The 17368-nt window shown below is 50.1% G+C and overlaps 1 protein-coding gene across 1 annotated transcript; it reads right to left on the bottom strand.

The window, feature by feature from the left end:
• Window positions 1-1704: 1704 nt before the first annotated feature.
• ZNF445 (zinc finger protein 445) lies at window positions 1705-16743 on the bottom strand (the record flags this gene model as incomplete). The annotated part of the gene is made up of 7 exons (XM_081105575.1): window positions 16310-16743; window positions 9004-9561; window positions 6284-6452; window positions 5836-5912; window positions 5212-5338; window positions 4609-4719; window positions 1705-3881 (listed from the first exon to the last, which is right to left on the bottom strand). The coding sequence occupies exons 2-7, from the start codon at window positions 9430-9432 to the stop codon at window positions 1705-1707; spliced, it is 3090 nt and encodes a 1029-aa protein (XP_080961701.1). The 5' UTR covers window positions 9433-9561; window positions 16310-16743.
• Between the last annotated feature and the right edge of the window lie 625 nt (window positions 16744-17368).

Genomic DNA, 17368 nt, shown 5'->3' with positions numbered 1-17368 from the left:
AGGTAAGCAAGCACTCAGCCCTGGCCTCAGTCTGGCTGTGGTGGTGGGCGTAACTTCTGCAAATCCAGACAACACCTAAGACAGCACGAAACAGGGACCAGGAGAGGCGGGGCAGGGGAGAGGGCTTCAAGGGACGAGGGTCAGGGAAAGCTGGGCCTGGAAGAGTGCGGTCCTGAGCCAGCATGGACGGGTGTGGCACTGCAGGTGAAGGGAGCCAGCACACGGCAGCCTGCAGAGGTCAGAGCTGCAATCACAACTGCTTACACCGGCTGAGAGCTGCCGGTCTCAGAATATTCAGATACTTGACCGGGGCAGGTAGGGAGGGGGGTGTCCACGTATAGAAACAGGCAGCAGGGATAACTGCATAAAACATTTTCAGCGACATTTTACTGAGTCCTTGGGTCTGTGGTTAACTCTCATAAAATGTAATTCACATTCAGACCACATCACTTCTAAACTCAAATCATCCCAAAGCACTCGGCAGGTGTGGCTGTGGTTGAGCGTTGTCCCGAACACCAAGAGGTCACTGATTCCCTGTCAGGCACATGCCTGGGTTGTGGCTCGATCCCCGGTGGGGGCATGCAGGAGGCAGCCGATCGATGATGTTTTTCTCTCACTGATGTTTCTATCTCTCTCTCTCCCTCTCCCTTCCTCTCTCTCTAAAATCAATAAATATATATATTTTTTTATATCCTCCAGGCCCAGTGAGGCCCCCAATGCCCTGTGGCTTGCCCACCGCCTCTCTGGCCCCCTCTCTTCCACTGGCTCACTCCACTCCAGCCCAGGGGCCCCCTGTCACTCCCTGAGACACCAGACAGGAGCCCACCTCCTGTGCGTGGCTCTAGAGACCGCCAGGGCCCACTCCCGACTCCTTCAGGTCTTTGCTCAAATGTCACCTTCTCAGCCGAGGCCCTTCATGACCAGCCTGTTTAAAACCACAACCCACCTCCCAATCCAGCATGCCCTGACGCTTCTCTGATGCATGTTGCCCACAACACACACACCAACCCAAACGTTTATGGATCTCGGATGTTTATCTGTAAAGATCCAAGACGGCACTGTTCGGGTCACTGCTGTGTCTCTGGCACGTGGGAGGAGCTCAGCACATTTCTGTTTAACAGACGGAGCTGCACACCTGGGGAATGGGATGGGGACGGGGACAGGATGGGAGCGCTCCACGCTCCAGTGAGGGACCCGACACCTGCTCTCCTCTACTTGGCGCCCACAGCAGAGATCCAAGCCAGCTGTGAAGGCTGAAGCCGCAGCCAGAGCTCCCCAGGAGGCATATGGGGCGACTCGGAGGAGTTCCTGCAGCTGCTGTTGCTTTAAGGTCAAACAGAATAGGGACCAGAAGAGATCAAACTCCGAGGAAAACCTCAGGGCCCCTTCCCAGCAGCCACGGCCCGCCTCGCCAACCCAGAAGGGCACTGGCCTGCGTCTCCCTTTAGTTACGGAAGAAGACCTGGCCGGGGAGCTCCAGGCCATGGCACAAAGGCCACTCCTAAGGGCCCGAGTCTCCGGAAGGTGCCCAAAGAGCATCTCATCTCCAGCAGGTAAAACGAGGGGCCTCCGAGCTTTTGAATCCTCGGGATTCTCTGCGACCAGCTTCCACAATAAAGAAGGCTGGGCCCTCTGGGAGCACTTTCCCGCAGCGCCCCCCTCTGAGGCCCTCCGGGAACGCCTCTCCCCGCCGTCAGGCCCCAGCTAATCACCAAGGTGCCCTTTCATGTGCCGGGCCAGGTTGGAAGCCCACCGGAAGGTCTTCCCGCACTTGGTGCACTTGAAGGGCCTCTCGCGAGTGTGGAATCTCCTGTGGCTGATGAGCTGGGAGGTCTTGCTGAACGCTTTCCCACACGTGCTGCACTTGTGACACTTTTTCTCCGCGGGAAAGTCCTGCGGTCCGCTGGGCCCGGAGCCCTGCTCACGGCCCTCCACGGGCCTCTCCCCGCTCCGTTTTAACTCCTGCAAACTCGCCCCTCTGTCCTGAGAGGAAGACGGCCCAGCCGGGCTGCCTTCCGACGGCGCCAGGCGGGTGTGCTTCCTCTGGTGGATGCAGAGGGTGTGCTTTGCGATGAAGTCTTTCCCACACCACTGACATCTGAAAGGCTTCTCTTTCGTGTGGGTTCTCTGGTGATTCACCAGGCGGTACTTTCGATCGTAAGATTTCTCGCAGAGGTTACATTTGTAGCGCTTCTCTCCACTGTGGATCCCCTTATGATCTAAGAGGGTTCTTTTACGCGTAAAGCTCTTCCCGCATTCTTGGCACCAGAAGGCTTTCTTCTCGTCCTCCAGGCTTTGTGGCTGCACATCAGAAGTGTCCCCGCTGTCGCGGTATAGGAGCAGCCGTTTTCCCAGAAAGTGGCTCCTCTGGTGTCGCGAGAGGTTGGAACTCCACCGGAAAGCTTTCCCACAATCCCTGCACTGATACGGCTTCTCTCTGGTGTGAACCCGCTGGTGGATGAGGAGGAAGGAGTGGTTCTGGAAGCCTTTCCCGCACTGGCTGCACGTGAAGGGCTTCTCCGGGGCCGGGCTGCTCGGGGCCGGGCTGCTCGGGGCCGGGCTGCTCGGGGGGACCTGGAGCGCTCCGTCCTGGCTACGGGAGGGCCGGTCATCAGGGCTTCTGTTGAGGGCATGCTGCTTCCTACGAACGATCAATTTCGACCTGTGCGTCAATTCCTTCGCACGTTCGCCGCAGCGGTAGGGTTCCTGGCCTGTGTGGGTCCTCTGATGGTTAAGGAGCGCTTTCCTCCCGGGGAAAGTCTGCCCACACTGCGGGCACGGGAAGGCTTCCTCCGCAGGGGGGTCGCTCTGGGGCTGACTGCAGCCGGGGGCCTCCCTCCAGTCTTCGCTGCCCCTGTCTGGGTTACGGAACTTTTCTTCCTGGTGCATTCTTTGGTGGCGAGAGAAGTTGGACCTCCACCGAAAGGTTTTCCTGCATTTGGTACATTTAAAGGGCTTCTCCTGCGTGTGGATCCTTTGATGCTGCAGGATATACGATTTACAGTGGAAGGATTTCCTGCACTGGCTGCAGTCGAAGAGCTTCTCCCCACTTTGGTCTTGCAAATGATGATCCAACCGGGGGCCGTAGGCGAGCGCTTCCTGACGCCGCCTAGTTTTGAGATACAGCTGGTTGGCGTGGGACTCCTGGTGCAGGTGGTAGGCGTACAGGCGCTGGAAAGTTTTGCCGCATAAATCGCATTTATAAGGTTTCAGTCCAGTGTGAATTCTCTCGTGTCGCGCGCGGTTGGAGCTCCACCTGAAGGCTCTCCCACACACTCGGCATTTAAAGGGCTTCTCCTGGGTGTGGAGTCTCTGATGGTATTCGAGGTAGGAGCTACGGCTGAAGTTCCTCCCGCAGTCGGCGCACTTATAGAAAGTCCCCACCGCGTGAAGATTGCGTGGGTGATGCGAGCCGAGGCTGAAGTCTTTCCCGTGCGCATCCCTCGAGGGGGCTTTCAGTCCAGCGTGAATTCTCTGATGTAGGTTAAACCCGCTGATCATGAGCCTGAGGCCTTTCCCGTACTCCTTGTAGTCATAGTGGTATGAGCTCCCTCTGAAGTGTCGGCCGCAGCCATGCTTCCTTTTTCTTTTGGGAACTCGAAAATACACGTGTCTGAGACTGACGCTACTGCCGCCGCCTGAGTCTTCCGGTTCCTTTCCTGCCCGGTGACTGAAACTGGCTTCTTTTCTCTTAGCACTCGCGTGTGTGGGATTGCCACTTCCCTCCTGTAACGGGCTCTTCTGTTCCACAGGTTCTCTGGGCCCTGTTTCCTCAGAAACACTCATCACACGACATCCTGACGACACAGCTAAGGCCTGTGCGTCTTCCAAAGGTTTGGGGTTTAGGATGAGCTTGCTTGATTTAATCTGGAGCTCGCCTCCTGACACAAAATAGAACACAAGAGAATGCACTCTTTCCCCACACTTGGAAAAGCACCAAGGGGCAAAAAGGTGCCACAAACTTGGGTGGTGTGGCTTGTGCCTGACTGCCAATACGTCTACAAAACAGTCAGAGCAAGGCAAAGTGGAAGGGCGTCCCAGGTGACAGAGAAGGGAGGAGAAGCAAGATGGGCACAGGAGCTAGACGTGTGCAGAACTCACATCCAGTTAAAAAAGAAAGGGTTGAGAGGCAAGTGTTAATAGCAAGAGAGGGGAGAGGACCCACAGCACAAGACAGGGCCGAGGGTGGGGCTCGGAGGAGAGCCGGCTAAAAGGTCTGGAGAGCAAGCCTACCACAGGGGAGGACGGAGCAGAGAGGAGGAGCAGGAGTGGAATGAGGGCTCCTCAGAGCAGGAAGGGGCAGGCACTGGGGATTCAACGGGAGTGCAGCATCAATGAAAGGGAAACGAGAAGGAACGGTGAAACCCTCCGGTGAGCAATCGTGATACTGAAAGGGCTTCTGGGAAAGGGACACGGCCAGAAATGAATGTCTAATAGGCCAGTCTGGAGGGAAGAAGCCCAGGGCCCGGCACCCTTAGCAACAGTACTAAGGATTTTCCTTCTAGCAAACAATGGAGTAAGTTCCCCAGGACTGACCTGCTGTGAAAGATGGTAAGAAAGAGAACAGACGCTGGAGGAGCAGGATCTGGTAGGTTCTCTGGAACTCACCTGCCGGGGCAGCACCTGGCTTTGCCTTAGGTTGGGCTCTCTGGACATTCAGGCCCCACGGCTCCCTTGCCTCCAACCAAGAGATCAGAGCAGGTTTGGCGAGTGGCCCCACTGCAGAGGAGAAGGGGAGGGGACGGGATTGAGTCACACAGAACTAGTCTCAAGGACCCTCGCACGCCTGGCGTTATGGGCGGGAGGAGGGAGAGGCCAGAGAGGCAGGAGGGGAAGGTAAGGCAGGAGGCCCAGACAGCCATCTCTAACAGCCCTGAGCAGAGACAAGAGAGGCTGAGAGAAATCACAGCCAAAAGCATCACCAGGGTTCTCTGGAGATGGGAACCACAGAGCAATTCAATCAGCTAACCTATTGCGGATGCCTAAATGCATTAGGAACTTGACACATATGACTTCGTCTTTACAGTAACCAGCATACCAGGCATTCTTATCCTGTTTTTCAAGAGGAAAGACTGGATGACAGACTCAGTGACCTGGTTAGCAGTTATAGGGCTGGACGTACCCCAGGTCAGGCCCCTTCGGATGCGCCATAATGAAGACTAAGAAGGCAGCAGTAAAGGTGGGCAGAGCATGGGGACAGCGATGCCTTACCCAGAGAAGCCAAGCTCCCATAGTTCTCCAGCATCACATCCCTGTAGAGGTTCCGCTGAGCAGGGTTCAGCCAGGCCCACTCATCCTGGGAGAAGGTCACCTCCACGTCCTTGAAGGTCAGAGCCTCCTAAGAAACAGAACGAGACCTTAGGGCAGCGGTTCACAACCTGTGGGTCGCGACCCCTTTGGCGGTCGAACGATCCTTTCACAGGGGTCGCCTAAGACCATCCTGCATATCAGATATTTACATTACGATTCATAACAGTAGCAACATGACAGTTATGAAGTAGCAATGAAAATAATTTTATGGTTGGTCACAACATGAGGAACTGTATTTAAAGGGCCAGAAGGTTGAGAACCACTGCCTTAGAGCCAGTCCACAGACCCTGGCTGTCAGGGAGAGGCAGGGGAATGGGCTGCTCTGAGTGAGAACAGGATGGACTGGTCAGGGTGAAAGAGAAGACCATCATCCAGCAGAAGAGCCCTGGGCTCTGGGGGAGAGTCTGGTCTGCGAGCCTCTGGATGTGGGGTCACTGGACAGAGGCAGGACGAGGGGGAGCTGCAGCTACTCTGTCAGGCAGCAACACTGGGACGTCACGAAGGACAGCCGGTCCTGTGGCTCACCTGAGGCTGGGCTGTTGCCCCATCTCCAGGGCAGCCCTCTTCCTGGGGAAGGGCAGGCACCTGGGCAGCAGGAGGATCTGAAGAAGAAAGAGCCATGAGACAGGGCAGCCCACCCTTCCCCCCACGAGCAGGCAGGGACTGCTGTAACCCATTTCATGTTCCCCAGTGTTTGCTGGAGGCCAGGGAATGGAAGTGAGGGCAGGGCATACAACAGGAGGAGGAGCCAGGCTAACATGGGTCACAGATGAGGTAGGAAAGACACAGCGTTAACGAATAAGAAACAGACAAAACAGCAATAACACAGAGAAGAAGAAAAAAGACACAGAGTTAAGGGCCAGGATAGAAAGGGACTGTCGTGAGAGGGCAGGTGGTGAAAAGATGACACGACAGGAAATGTGGGAAGTGTGGCTTAAGGTGAGGTGGGGTCTTAGTGCCAGGCGGTGAGTACCGGATTGCCCAGCCAGGAAGTCACGCACTCCTATTTCATAGGGAGGCTCCAGGTGGTCCCCCCGAGCAGAGCTGCTCCTGGGAGGTGAAGCAGAGGGCCATTTCTGTGCGGCTCGCAGGGCTCCCGTACCCATCCATTGCACATCTGGGCTCTGGGCAGGGGCTGGGTCCTGGCAAGAAGAAAACGGGAGAGGATCCCCACGGGGATTAGAAAGCAACTCGGCCAATCTCAGAGCCCAGAGGAGGGTGAGCTGGGCCCTTTACCACCTACAGGCAGAGGGGAAAGGAGGAGAAAGCCCAGGGAGGACCCCTCACCCCTCAGCCTCCCTGGGCTCTAGTGTGGGCCAGGGGGTGACAGGTGGAGCCAGAAAGTTGCTGGTTCGGGGACTTTAAGGGGGAGGGGGTATCTGTAATACTCTCAACAATAAAGATATAAAAAAGGGAAAAGAAAGTAGCTGGCAAGTCAGTGACAGCACTGTGGTCAGGCTGCAGGTGCCACAGGACACCCTCCCCACTAGTCCTCAGCCCCCACCCCTGGCCCGGAACTTAGAAACGAAAGACATGTATCCCTGAGTTGAACTGATAATGACTCACAGGAGAGCTGCAGATGCATAATGTCTACCAAGTATAGGGCACTGCTCTAGGCGCTCATATGCAAAGGGACCCCAAAGGGGCAGGACTCCCAGCCTGTAAACCTGAGGAAGTAGTAACAATGACAGAGAGGCAAAGCTAATTGTGAGGGGCAGCCATGGCACCGCAGAAGAAAAAGTCTCAGGTGCAAACAATGACAGTGCCCACCCGAGTAGAATGAGGCAGCCTTGGCCTTGGCCTTCAAGTAGCTCTGGTGTCTGAGGCAAGGCTGTCCCTGGTGTAACAATGAGAACAGAAAACTACAGCCAGTGAACATCAAGTTTTCGGGCCCTGGGGCCAACACATTATCTACACTGACACAGATGGAACTTGAGCTGAGGCCATGAAACATCTGAGACTGATCTACAGACTAAAGATGATCAACTCATCGCAGTAATTTGTCTCCTAGTCCTCCAAAACCCCGCAAAGGGAGGATAAAGAAACAGGAAGACTACGGAAGCACAGCCAAATGAGTTGGAGGATAAGCTTTTGCAGGACCCACCCACCCTCACCCCTCCCCTTAGGTTTCTCACATTTTGGTCATCTGGATGAACCCCAGAGTGACACTGTACCTTTATATGCATCTTGAGCATTTCTGTTATTTTTCAGAATCTGGGAGGCTTTCTCCCCATCTGTTTTATGTTTTCTAATTTCTAACTGCTTTTGACCAGATAGGCCCTCTCTGCTCATTAGGCAATGTTTTCATGGGTTGTAAAACCTCACATCTAGCCGAAACCGGTTTGGCTCAGTGGATAGAGCGTCAGCCTGCGGACTGAAAGGTCCCAGGTTCGATTCCGGTCAAGGGCATGTACCTGGGTTGCGGGCACATCCCCAGTGGGAGATGTGCAGGAGGCAGCTGATTGATGTTTCTCTCTCATCGATGTTTCTAACTCTCTATCTCTCTCCCTTCCTCTCTGTAAAAAATCAATAAAATATATTTAAAAAAAAAAAACAAAAAAAACCCTCACATCTAGACCTAAATGAGTTGCATACAACCAAGCCACAATTTTATACCTGAGGTGTACCTCATTTGCTCTGATAAATCACTTTTTAGATCTTTTTGATCTCATTATTTTAGTAAAAAGAATAACTGCTCTTTTAGATTATTTAAAAATAGGACCCAATGTTGAGCCAAGAGGTTTTCTTTTGTAATTGTCACCCCTTGTGTTGCTGTATGACCACTTACGGGTGTTAGACTATCTTCAGGTGTGTTAGGTGACTGGTCTAACTTTATATTAAATTTGGGGGAGAAGTATGTCAAATATGTGTCAGAAATCTTGAAAGTAACTTTTATTTATGCATGAATTGATTATTTTTTAGAAATAAGATATTTTTATAGAAATACATATTTTTATAGAAATAACAATTTTAAAGAAGCCTACAAAAATGATAAATGCTATTTTAAAAGCATCCAAAGACATAGGAAGCGCTGAGAGGCAGAGTGCACTTGAACTGACCTGTGGCTCTAGCACCAGCACTGGGAATGGCAGCCCCACATCCAGCACCAAGGCCAGGGCCAAGCACATGATAGGCAAATACATACCCAGCAACTTCTCACTGTTAGATCAGTTTTGCATTTTCTTTTCAATAAACTGAGGCTCTGAAAGGAACAACAATGCGGGCAAGCACACTGAGGTTGGGATGCCTCCTCCCTGCACAGAGCCAACCCTCAAAGGCTTATGGCACATGCAGGCTGCTCTTCAGGTCTTAACATGTCCTCAGAGGCCACGAGTCCAGACTCTATCCTCTCCTTACAAGCGAGAGACATCACCCCACTTAACAGGTCAGCAATTAGACAATAGGTGAAGATGGACTCTGTATACCCTAAGTCACTGTGTCCAAAAATATGTTCCTGTTTTATGGATATTCTTCCTGCAGCTGATCGTCTTTGGGAAGGCGGGAAGGGCTGCCTGCTATAAGGTCCTTGGCTTAGGGGTATAGTTCTCAGCTGCTCACGTGCCACGGGACTGAGAAGGGAAGACTTCCCCTGCATTCCTCAGGGCTGAAGGTTCCGAGGCCAACCCTACCCCCAAACAAGCTGGCTCACTGGCAGGCAGAGTTCACTGGGCACTGCACACTTGCTCAACTCACCGTCCATGGTGTCCCATTGAAGTCTCTCTGCAGCTCCTCCAGCAGGGCCGCAGCCTTCCCGCCACTCTCAGGGTGGTGCAGCTGCACCCAGGTCCGGAGCTCACTGGGCAGGATGCTCAGGAACTGCTCCAGCACCAGCAGCTCCAGGATCTGGGCCTTGGAGAGAACGTCGGGCCTCAGCCACCAGCGGCAGAGCTCCCGGAGCCGGCTCAGAGTCTCAAGGGGCCCAGAAGACTCGTGGTAGCGAAGCTGTCTGAAGAGCTGGCGGAACAGCTCCTGGCCAGGAAGGTTGAGTGTCTGGGGCCTAGGAGCCTGCACTGCAGTGTAGCCTTCATCCTCTTCTTCCTTCTTCACCAGCTGAAGGCGTTCTCGCTCCCGTGAAGCCTGGGCCTGAGCTGGATGGACAGTATACCACCTGCCTGGAGGCATCACTCCTGCTTAGGGTGTCCACAGCAGAGTGCAAACCAAGCCTAGGTTAGCCGTGCCGCTGCTGGGACGTTGGGAGTATCTTTTCAGCACCGTAGTAGACAATGCCATTTACTGGGACATCAGATGTCACTGGCAAGAGAATGAAATAACCAATATTAGTGTCCAGGAGGCATGTGAGAAGGATGGTGGAGCTTGATCCTATTAGTTCAGATCATCTTGGATGTATGAGAAGAGGGCATCTGAGCATCTGCACAGTGGGGCCTGCCAAGTATCAGCATGGCTAGATGGTCATACTTTGGGGTAAACTGAGATAATATCCCAGAATACAGTAAATATGTACAGGGCCTTATTAGATATACTCACATTAAGAAAGATCTCAACTCAATAACCTAACTTTCCACCTTAAGACACTGGAAAAAGAACAAAATTGATAAATCGTAAGCTAGCCTGACAAAGAAAAAGACTCAAATTACATAAATCAGAAGTGAAAGAGGAAACATATTACTGACTTTACAAAAATAAAATGATTTTAAAATATATTTTTGCAAACAAATACTTTAGATGAAATTGACAAACTATTATAAAACACAAACTGATAAAATTGACTCGAGAAGAAATACCAATTTTGACTAGATCTGCAGGAAGTGAAGAGACTGAACTGGTAGTCAAAAACTACCCAGAAGGCATCACTGCTGAAGTCCACCAAATATTTAAAGAAAAATAATACTAATTCTTCACAAACTCTTCAAAAAATAGAACAGGAGAAAACATTTTCCAATTCACTCTATGAGGCCAGTATTACCTGATACCAAAACCAAACAGATCAATCTCTTTTATGAATATAAATGCAAAAATTCTCAACAAAATACTAGCAAACTGAATCCAGCCACATCTAAGAAAAATTATACCCTATGACTTTATCTTAGGAATGCAAGAGTAAAGTAATCAAAATAATTTAATATAGCAGTAGAATAAAAAACAAGTATCACATGATGTCAATAGGCACAGAAAAGTATTTGACAAAATCCAAACTTTTATGAATTATAGTTATGAACTCATTTAGTCGTGAGATGAACAAAACTAAAGCAGTTTGCATATGCACAGGTTCCTAAGCCTCAGCACCGAGTCCTCAGCCATTATCTCCTCAGGCGGCTAGAATGAGAGGGCTCTCCCCTCCTGTTTGTTTGTCTCCTGCGTTGTTAGGCACCACTCTTACAATGAGTAGTGATCAATAGCTATAATCAATGATAATTCTGCTTAAAAAACAAAGCCACCAAGTAATGCCTCCCCGGACTGAAGAGGAGGCCCCGAGGAAAAGGGGCAGCGCGTTCTTGAAGGGAACTGTGTGCAAACAGTGGCTGTGCTCAGGCGACTGGAAAAAGAGGAAAAATCCCGGTGACCTTAGTTAGCTCTGTTTTAGCCACTCAGTCAGCAACCAAATCAGACCAGGCTGGCTGAACAAAGAGAACAATGTAAGACAAATACTGGGAAGTGAGGCAGAGAAGGAAAAAAGGACCATGCTGCCCCCAAACCCAACAAGCAAAAGAACAAACAAACTTAGACAGATAACAGATTGGCGGTTACCAGAGGGGAGGGGGAGTGGAGGGGGAGGGGAAACAAGTAAGACCGGTCAATCCTTGGTGACAAATAGAAACTAGATTCCGGTGGCGAGCATGATGTACTACATACAGATGTCATTTTATAATGCTGCACACCTGAAACACAGTGTTATAAGCCAATGCTACCTCAATACAAATGACATTTTTTAAGAAAAAAAAGAAAAGAGTTAAAACAAAAATCTACAAAGTTTGAGATGGACAGCAGGCCTTGGCACCAGGAGCAAAGTCACCAAGACTCAGGTGATGGTCGTCGCCCCTGAAACCGTGGCACCCTCCATCCCTTACCACCGTTAGCAAATTTAAAGAAACCACTACCCACAGCAGCCAGTGGCAAGGACACAGCCTTCTCTTCCAGGCTAACTTCTGTGAATTATGAAAATTACTGTTGTCCTCCCCCCCCCCCCCATTTTTTCCCTAACAGAAAGGAAAAGAGAAAGAAAGAAACCACTACCTTCACCCATGATACTAAAACAAAGCCTTCCTCTCCTACATTCATTATAAAACAACTAGAGGCCCGATGCACAAACATTCATGCAAGAGTAGGCCTTCCTTTCCCCAGCTGCCGGCATCAGCTTCCCTCCGGCAGCCCGGGTCCCTCCAGCACCTGGGACCCAGGCTTCCCTCCTCCAGCTGCCGGCAGGCACTCGGAACTCAGGATGCTTCCTTCCCCTGGCTGCCCGCAGGCACCAGGCTGGCTTCCCTCTGGCCCTGGCTTCGTCAGGAAGGATGTCCAGTCTAATTAGCATATTACCCTTTTATTATTATAGAAGACTAGGGGCCCAGTGCATGAATTTGCGCACCTTGAAAAGAACTGTGGGCCATGAGGTTGTGCTCAGCCTCTGGAGGTGACTCTGCTGGGCCAGCACCGATGCGGAATACAACGGATTTTTCTGACGCTCCGAGTGCGTGCAGTTTGTCTCTCCCTCTGACCACATTTCTGCTGTAACACTGCTCGGCCCACAAGAACTTACTGTCACTGACACAGGAAGAACACTCACCCAGAAAGAATGCCATCATCCAGCTACTAGGAGAAATTCCAGCCCTGCTCCAGGGCAGGAATTCAGGTAAAGAACGACATTAAGGGTCATGCGAGCTGAGGAGGCTGCTGAAGTTTCAGCAGAGAAGAAATGAAGCCTTGCTTTGGAAAAAGAGGGATGGGACAGGGTAAGAAGTATTTGGAGAAAACAAGAGAAATAAATTAATAACTGAAGGCCTAGAAAAGGAGACATGAAGACACCATAGCAAAGAAAGGCAGGGAGGGAAGGGCGCTTCAGGAGCCAGAGGGGCAGGCTCCAGCTCCCGCAGCACAATCAGGAAGCAGAAACGCCGCTCAGAGGAAGCTGGAGGTCAGAGAAAGGAGGAGGAGAGTGGCTTTCCCTGCCAAACTAGCAGAACAAACTGGAGAGAGCAAGAAAACTCAAGAATGAAAACACAAAAGTGAGGCTGAGGGTGAAGAGAAACCTGGCAGTGAGGCTAAAGACAATGAATTTGAGGCCAGACAAATATTTTGAAGAAATGCAACCAGAAGGAAATATACATGGGAATGACCTAACTCAGGAAATTGAGGCCCACAGTGAAATTAGCACCAAAAATAAGCCTCCAAGCTGGCATATTCTAAAGAATCTGTGTGGAAAGGTCCAAAGAGATAGTGAAGTGTTTGTAATTAGCTGGTGAGAAAACTGACAAACAGGAAAGTGAGGGTGACTGCCTGATAATATGGCAAAGGATTCCAGGTCTATGAGCTTGGATAAAGCTAAAGATAAAAGGCCCAGGAGTGGGCCTTTCAAACTCTGAATGAAAGACCCAGAGCACAGGAAGCTACAGGGGCCAGTGAACTGAACCAGCGCAGTGAAATTCAGGTATCCTAATGCCACAGGATGACTCATGTCCCAACTAGCCTTTGAGGACAGCAGAAGAGCTTCATTCATCAACGTGTTAAAGTTCTACCACAGATGTGAGCCCCCAGGGCCCAGGAAGCAACCTGAGCTGGGTCAGGACCTTCTCAGCAAGAGTTATACCCTAACCCACCCCATTCCGACAATGAACAGAAATGGCTTTGAAAAGTACAGGGGAAATCCCAAGCCATCGTCTCACCATTTTTCAGGGACATTTTCTTCTTTTCGTCATTTTGCTCCTTCAACTCAGATGCAATGTAATTTTGTTTGTTTTCCTTTAAAAATCCTGATTAAGTAGTCTCTCACTCTCAAATTTTTCTTACCCATATGAGAGTACATAAGTTTATGCTATACACGGACAATACGCAAACAAGTTTCTCAATAATCGCCACTAAAGAAAGCTTTCCCTCCCGGAACGTATTTAAAATGTTAAAATATAAATATCTCAATTAAGAAATAAGCTTGCCCTGGCCAAGTGGCCCTGTTGGAGCATTGCTCGATTCCAGATTGGGGTGCGTGTGGGAGGCAACCAATGGATCTCTCTCTCTAAAAAATAAATAAATAAATAAAAAATAAATGAAAGCATATCTTCGGGCGAGGATTAAAGAAATAACCTCAAACCTAATGGCATCTAAATACCGTTCGTTCTCTAATAAACAGAACCTGTGTCCTTGGAAAAGTGGTTGATTCCAGGCCAGAGGAGAGAAGATACAAGATGCTAATTATGATGCCAGAAAGTCAGACAAAGACACAGAAAAGGAGGGGGCACCTCAAGGGAGACACGCAACCTGAGAGAGCTCTCAGTGGCCAATGCGGGAATAGCTTAAGCAACAAAATGAACAACAGCAGCACTGCATTACAAGCCAAAGAAGTTCCACTTCCGACACCACACACTGATATAACTAATTGAACAAACAAACAAAAGGGGTGACGGCACAAACCTTCCTCACACAAAATTTCAGTTAAGAAATGTAGAAGGATCAGATTAATATCACCAGTACAAGACACATCAGTATCATTCTCAAAACAGGAGAAAGCATGTAACAAGACCATATTGATGGTCATTCTAAAAACACAACTTCAAAAGTGTCAACATCATAAAAAGCAAGGAAAGACTGAGAAACTGCCACAAACTTAAAAATAAATAAATAAATAAGGAGACATGGTTACTAAATAAATGAGAGATTCCAGATTAAATCCTGGAACACAAAGGGTTAATAGTCAGAACCTCATGAACCCTGATTAAAGTCATCAGTTTCATTAATCAGATTGTCCACTGTAAATTTCTTAAGTTTGATGACTGTACTATGGTTATGCAAGATACTAGCTTAAAGCAACCTGGGTAAAGAGAATAAGGAAACTCTGTACAGTTCTGTAACCCTCTGTAAGTCTACAATTACTCAAGATTAAAAGGTTTTACATTGAAGATGTCTGAGTTGTTACCATTTTGTTTCTGATTTATTTCTATCTTAGATATTTAGGATTAATTTAGCAATCCAGGGACATAAAATACAGTGATTTCTTATCTCCAACAGGGATTCAATCTTTAACAAATATTTAATGAGCAACTACTATGTATTAAGCACTAAGGGCACAGCAGTGAATACAGCAGACAAAAAGCACTGCCCTGAGGGCCTTATGGGAAGGCAGACAATGAAATTAATAAAACACCTGGTATCTCAGACAGCGACAGGTGCTATGTTGTATAATAAAAAAAGAGGACGCTCCTTCAGATTGTTTCTGATATAAACATACTGGAGACTGCAAAATATGGTAAGTTATGTTTACTATGCTTTATGCATTTTTACTCTCAAGCAACTCTGACATCACAGAATGCTTACAGGAGCCACAGAAAACTTAAAGGTGGAACAGTTTGTATTTCTTACGCTTTTGCCAGTTCCCTTGTAAGCACATATAGAAGTTTATCTCCAAAACATTCCCATCTTTTCAGTTTACAGGAAGGATTACTTTTTTTAAAAAATCCTCACCCAAGGATATGATTATTCACTCTAGAGAGGAAGGAAGAGAGGGAGTGAAAAAGAGAAAGAGAGACATGACATGAGAGAGAAACATCAATCAACTGCCTCCCATACCAGCCCCCTGACTGGGGATAGAACCCCCAGCCCAGGATTGTGCCCTGACCCGGAATAGAACCCACAACCAGTTTGGTGCACCAGACGGCACTCCGACCAACCCAGCCAGCCACCTGGCAGAGGCAAGGATTACTTTTTTAACCAAAATTTGTCTGGTATCTTCAGCTTTAACCTAACATGTGAGAGAGCAGCCTGGTGGTCAGTCCCTCGCGGATGTACTTGTGTGTATTAACAGATGGAAATTCCCTGAAACCCTTAATCAAAAAACAGCTAAAAACACTCCTTCTAAAGCAACCGACGAATAGGAATGAGTCTTCACTTTTGAACCACAAGCAGTTTGAAACCGGATGCTCTTTCCTGGCCACCCCTTTTAACTGAGAAGGACACCTTGACTTCCTAGGCCTATGCAGGTCAGAGGACAGAACCCCTGGCCTTAGGTTAGAGATGCACCTCCTGCTTAACAAACTGCATTTTACATACAACTCTTTCATTCTGTAGACAATTCTAACAAACAAAATGTTTCTATTTACAGCCTCGGGCACTGTGTACTATGGGGAAAAAAATAGCAAACAAAATGTTTTCTTTTAATTCTACTTGGAAACATGTTTTAGTGCTACCACAATGCTAGCACCAAAATCAAGTATATGAACTGCATTACCCCAATGGAAGATACAGTTTTCCAATAAGCAACAGTATGAATGGACTTAATGGCACCGATTATACATTTTGAAATGGTGAAAACAGTAAATGTTTATGTATCATTTGGTAAATGTTATGTATATTGCATCATGGCATTGTTTGATCGCAGTAAGATTTTAAAAGGAATAGTAGGAGCCCATTTCGTAATGCATGTTTATGAGTTTGCATTAACAATGCGTAAAATTTTCAATATCAGGAAGCCTCCCGACGAAAACATCGCCAGATTGCAGTTCCTTTTACTTTTCTGCCACTCACCCGCGTCCCTAGCCGTCGGCAATGAGCAGCTTTGTTTGCACAATTAGGAGAGGAGAGAAAGCGCGGAAACCATTCCTCCAAATGGTCTCCTCCCGGCGGGGCGCCCCGGGCGGCGAAGCGCTCCCAGACCCGCCCTCGGCGCTACGGGCACCGGGTCCAGCACCAGCCAACCGGCCCCCGGCGCAGCCTCCAGGCCCGGCCTCAGCCGCCGCCGACCCCCCGCAGGGCAGGCTAGCGCCCCCGCCGCCCTCCCGCAACCCCGCCGCACGGCAGCCCCCGATGCGCCCCGCGCCCCGCGCCCCGCCGGGTCACTCACCGCCTCCCGCGGCCTCCTCGTCGGCCCTGCGGCCGCAGTGCACGCCCAGTGCGGGCCTCACCGCCCATCTGGTCGCGCAAGCGCGTCACAGCCTCGGGCCTCGGCGGCCTCTCTAGGAACCTGGAGGGCCAACGTCTCGGCTTCTCCCGGTTCCAGTGCAGCGCTGGCCCGCCACGGTCTAAGTCATGGGGGGTGGGGCGGGGGTGAGGGGGGAGCGGGCTCATCCCCAACACTCGCCGCTACTCCCGCACCACGCCTGCCCTCCACTCCCCCATGCCATCCGGACCCACAGCTCTATCAGCCTTGGGCCGTGTTCCCACTCGGTCTCCCGATCGGAGGCTCGGCCGTTCTTCTGTCCTTGGGCGTGGAGCAAGGCAGCGTGGGGCGTGGAGCAAGGCAGCGTGGAGCGTGGAGCAAGAGGACGATCGATGTCTGAAGTCGGAGACCCGTTTTTTAAGCCTGTGCTGGCCCACGGCAGTGCGAGTGGCTCTCAGTAACATACGTCATCACACAAGTGCGAATCAGAGTACCTGGTTATCAATCACAGTGCGTCAACCAGAAGGTGTCTATCAGGTTTACATACATCGTCATTCCTAAGGGTAGCATTCAGCTATGGTCTTACCTGTATGGTGCAGCTAGGGCTTGGCCAGAGCGGTCATTCCCCGTGCTCTTTAATATTACTCTTTAATATTTCACACAAGTATTTCACACAAAAAAATAATTTTCTACAAATTAATTTGTTACTAAGACACACTCCCCTCCCAGTGTATGTGCAGGGCTTCCTTTGGGGCCTCTTACCCCCTGCCTCCTCCCTCCCCCGGCGAATAATAGGATCCAAAGCTAGGGGTCAAAATAGGGACCAGAGAGATCTAGCTGACCGCTGATGGGTCCTGGCAGGAAGGAGATAAGGGATCACTCTTTACACCCTGGGGCCGCCTTCAATGAGGGGAACCAGATGCTAGTTTCCAGGACCAGCCTCTTCTCCCGTCACCACCACAAGCGGGGGTAGAAGTGCTTTTTTTTCCCAGCCACAGGCACGCAAAACTTACCTCCCCACGC

The sequence above is a fragment of the Myotis nattereri genome (genome assembly GCF_964212035.1).
Source record: "Myotis nattereri genome assembly, chromosome: 14".
NCBI lineage: Eukaryota > Metazoa > Chordata > Mammalia > Chiroptera > Vespertilionidae > Myotis > Myotis nattereri.
This window is presented reverse-complemented; position numbering and strand designations above follow the sequence as displayed.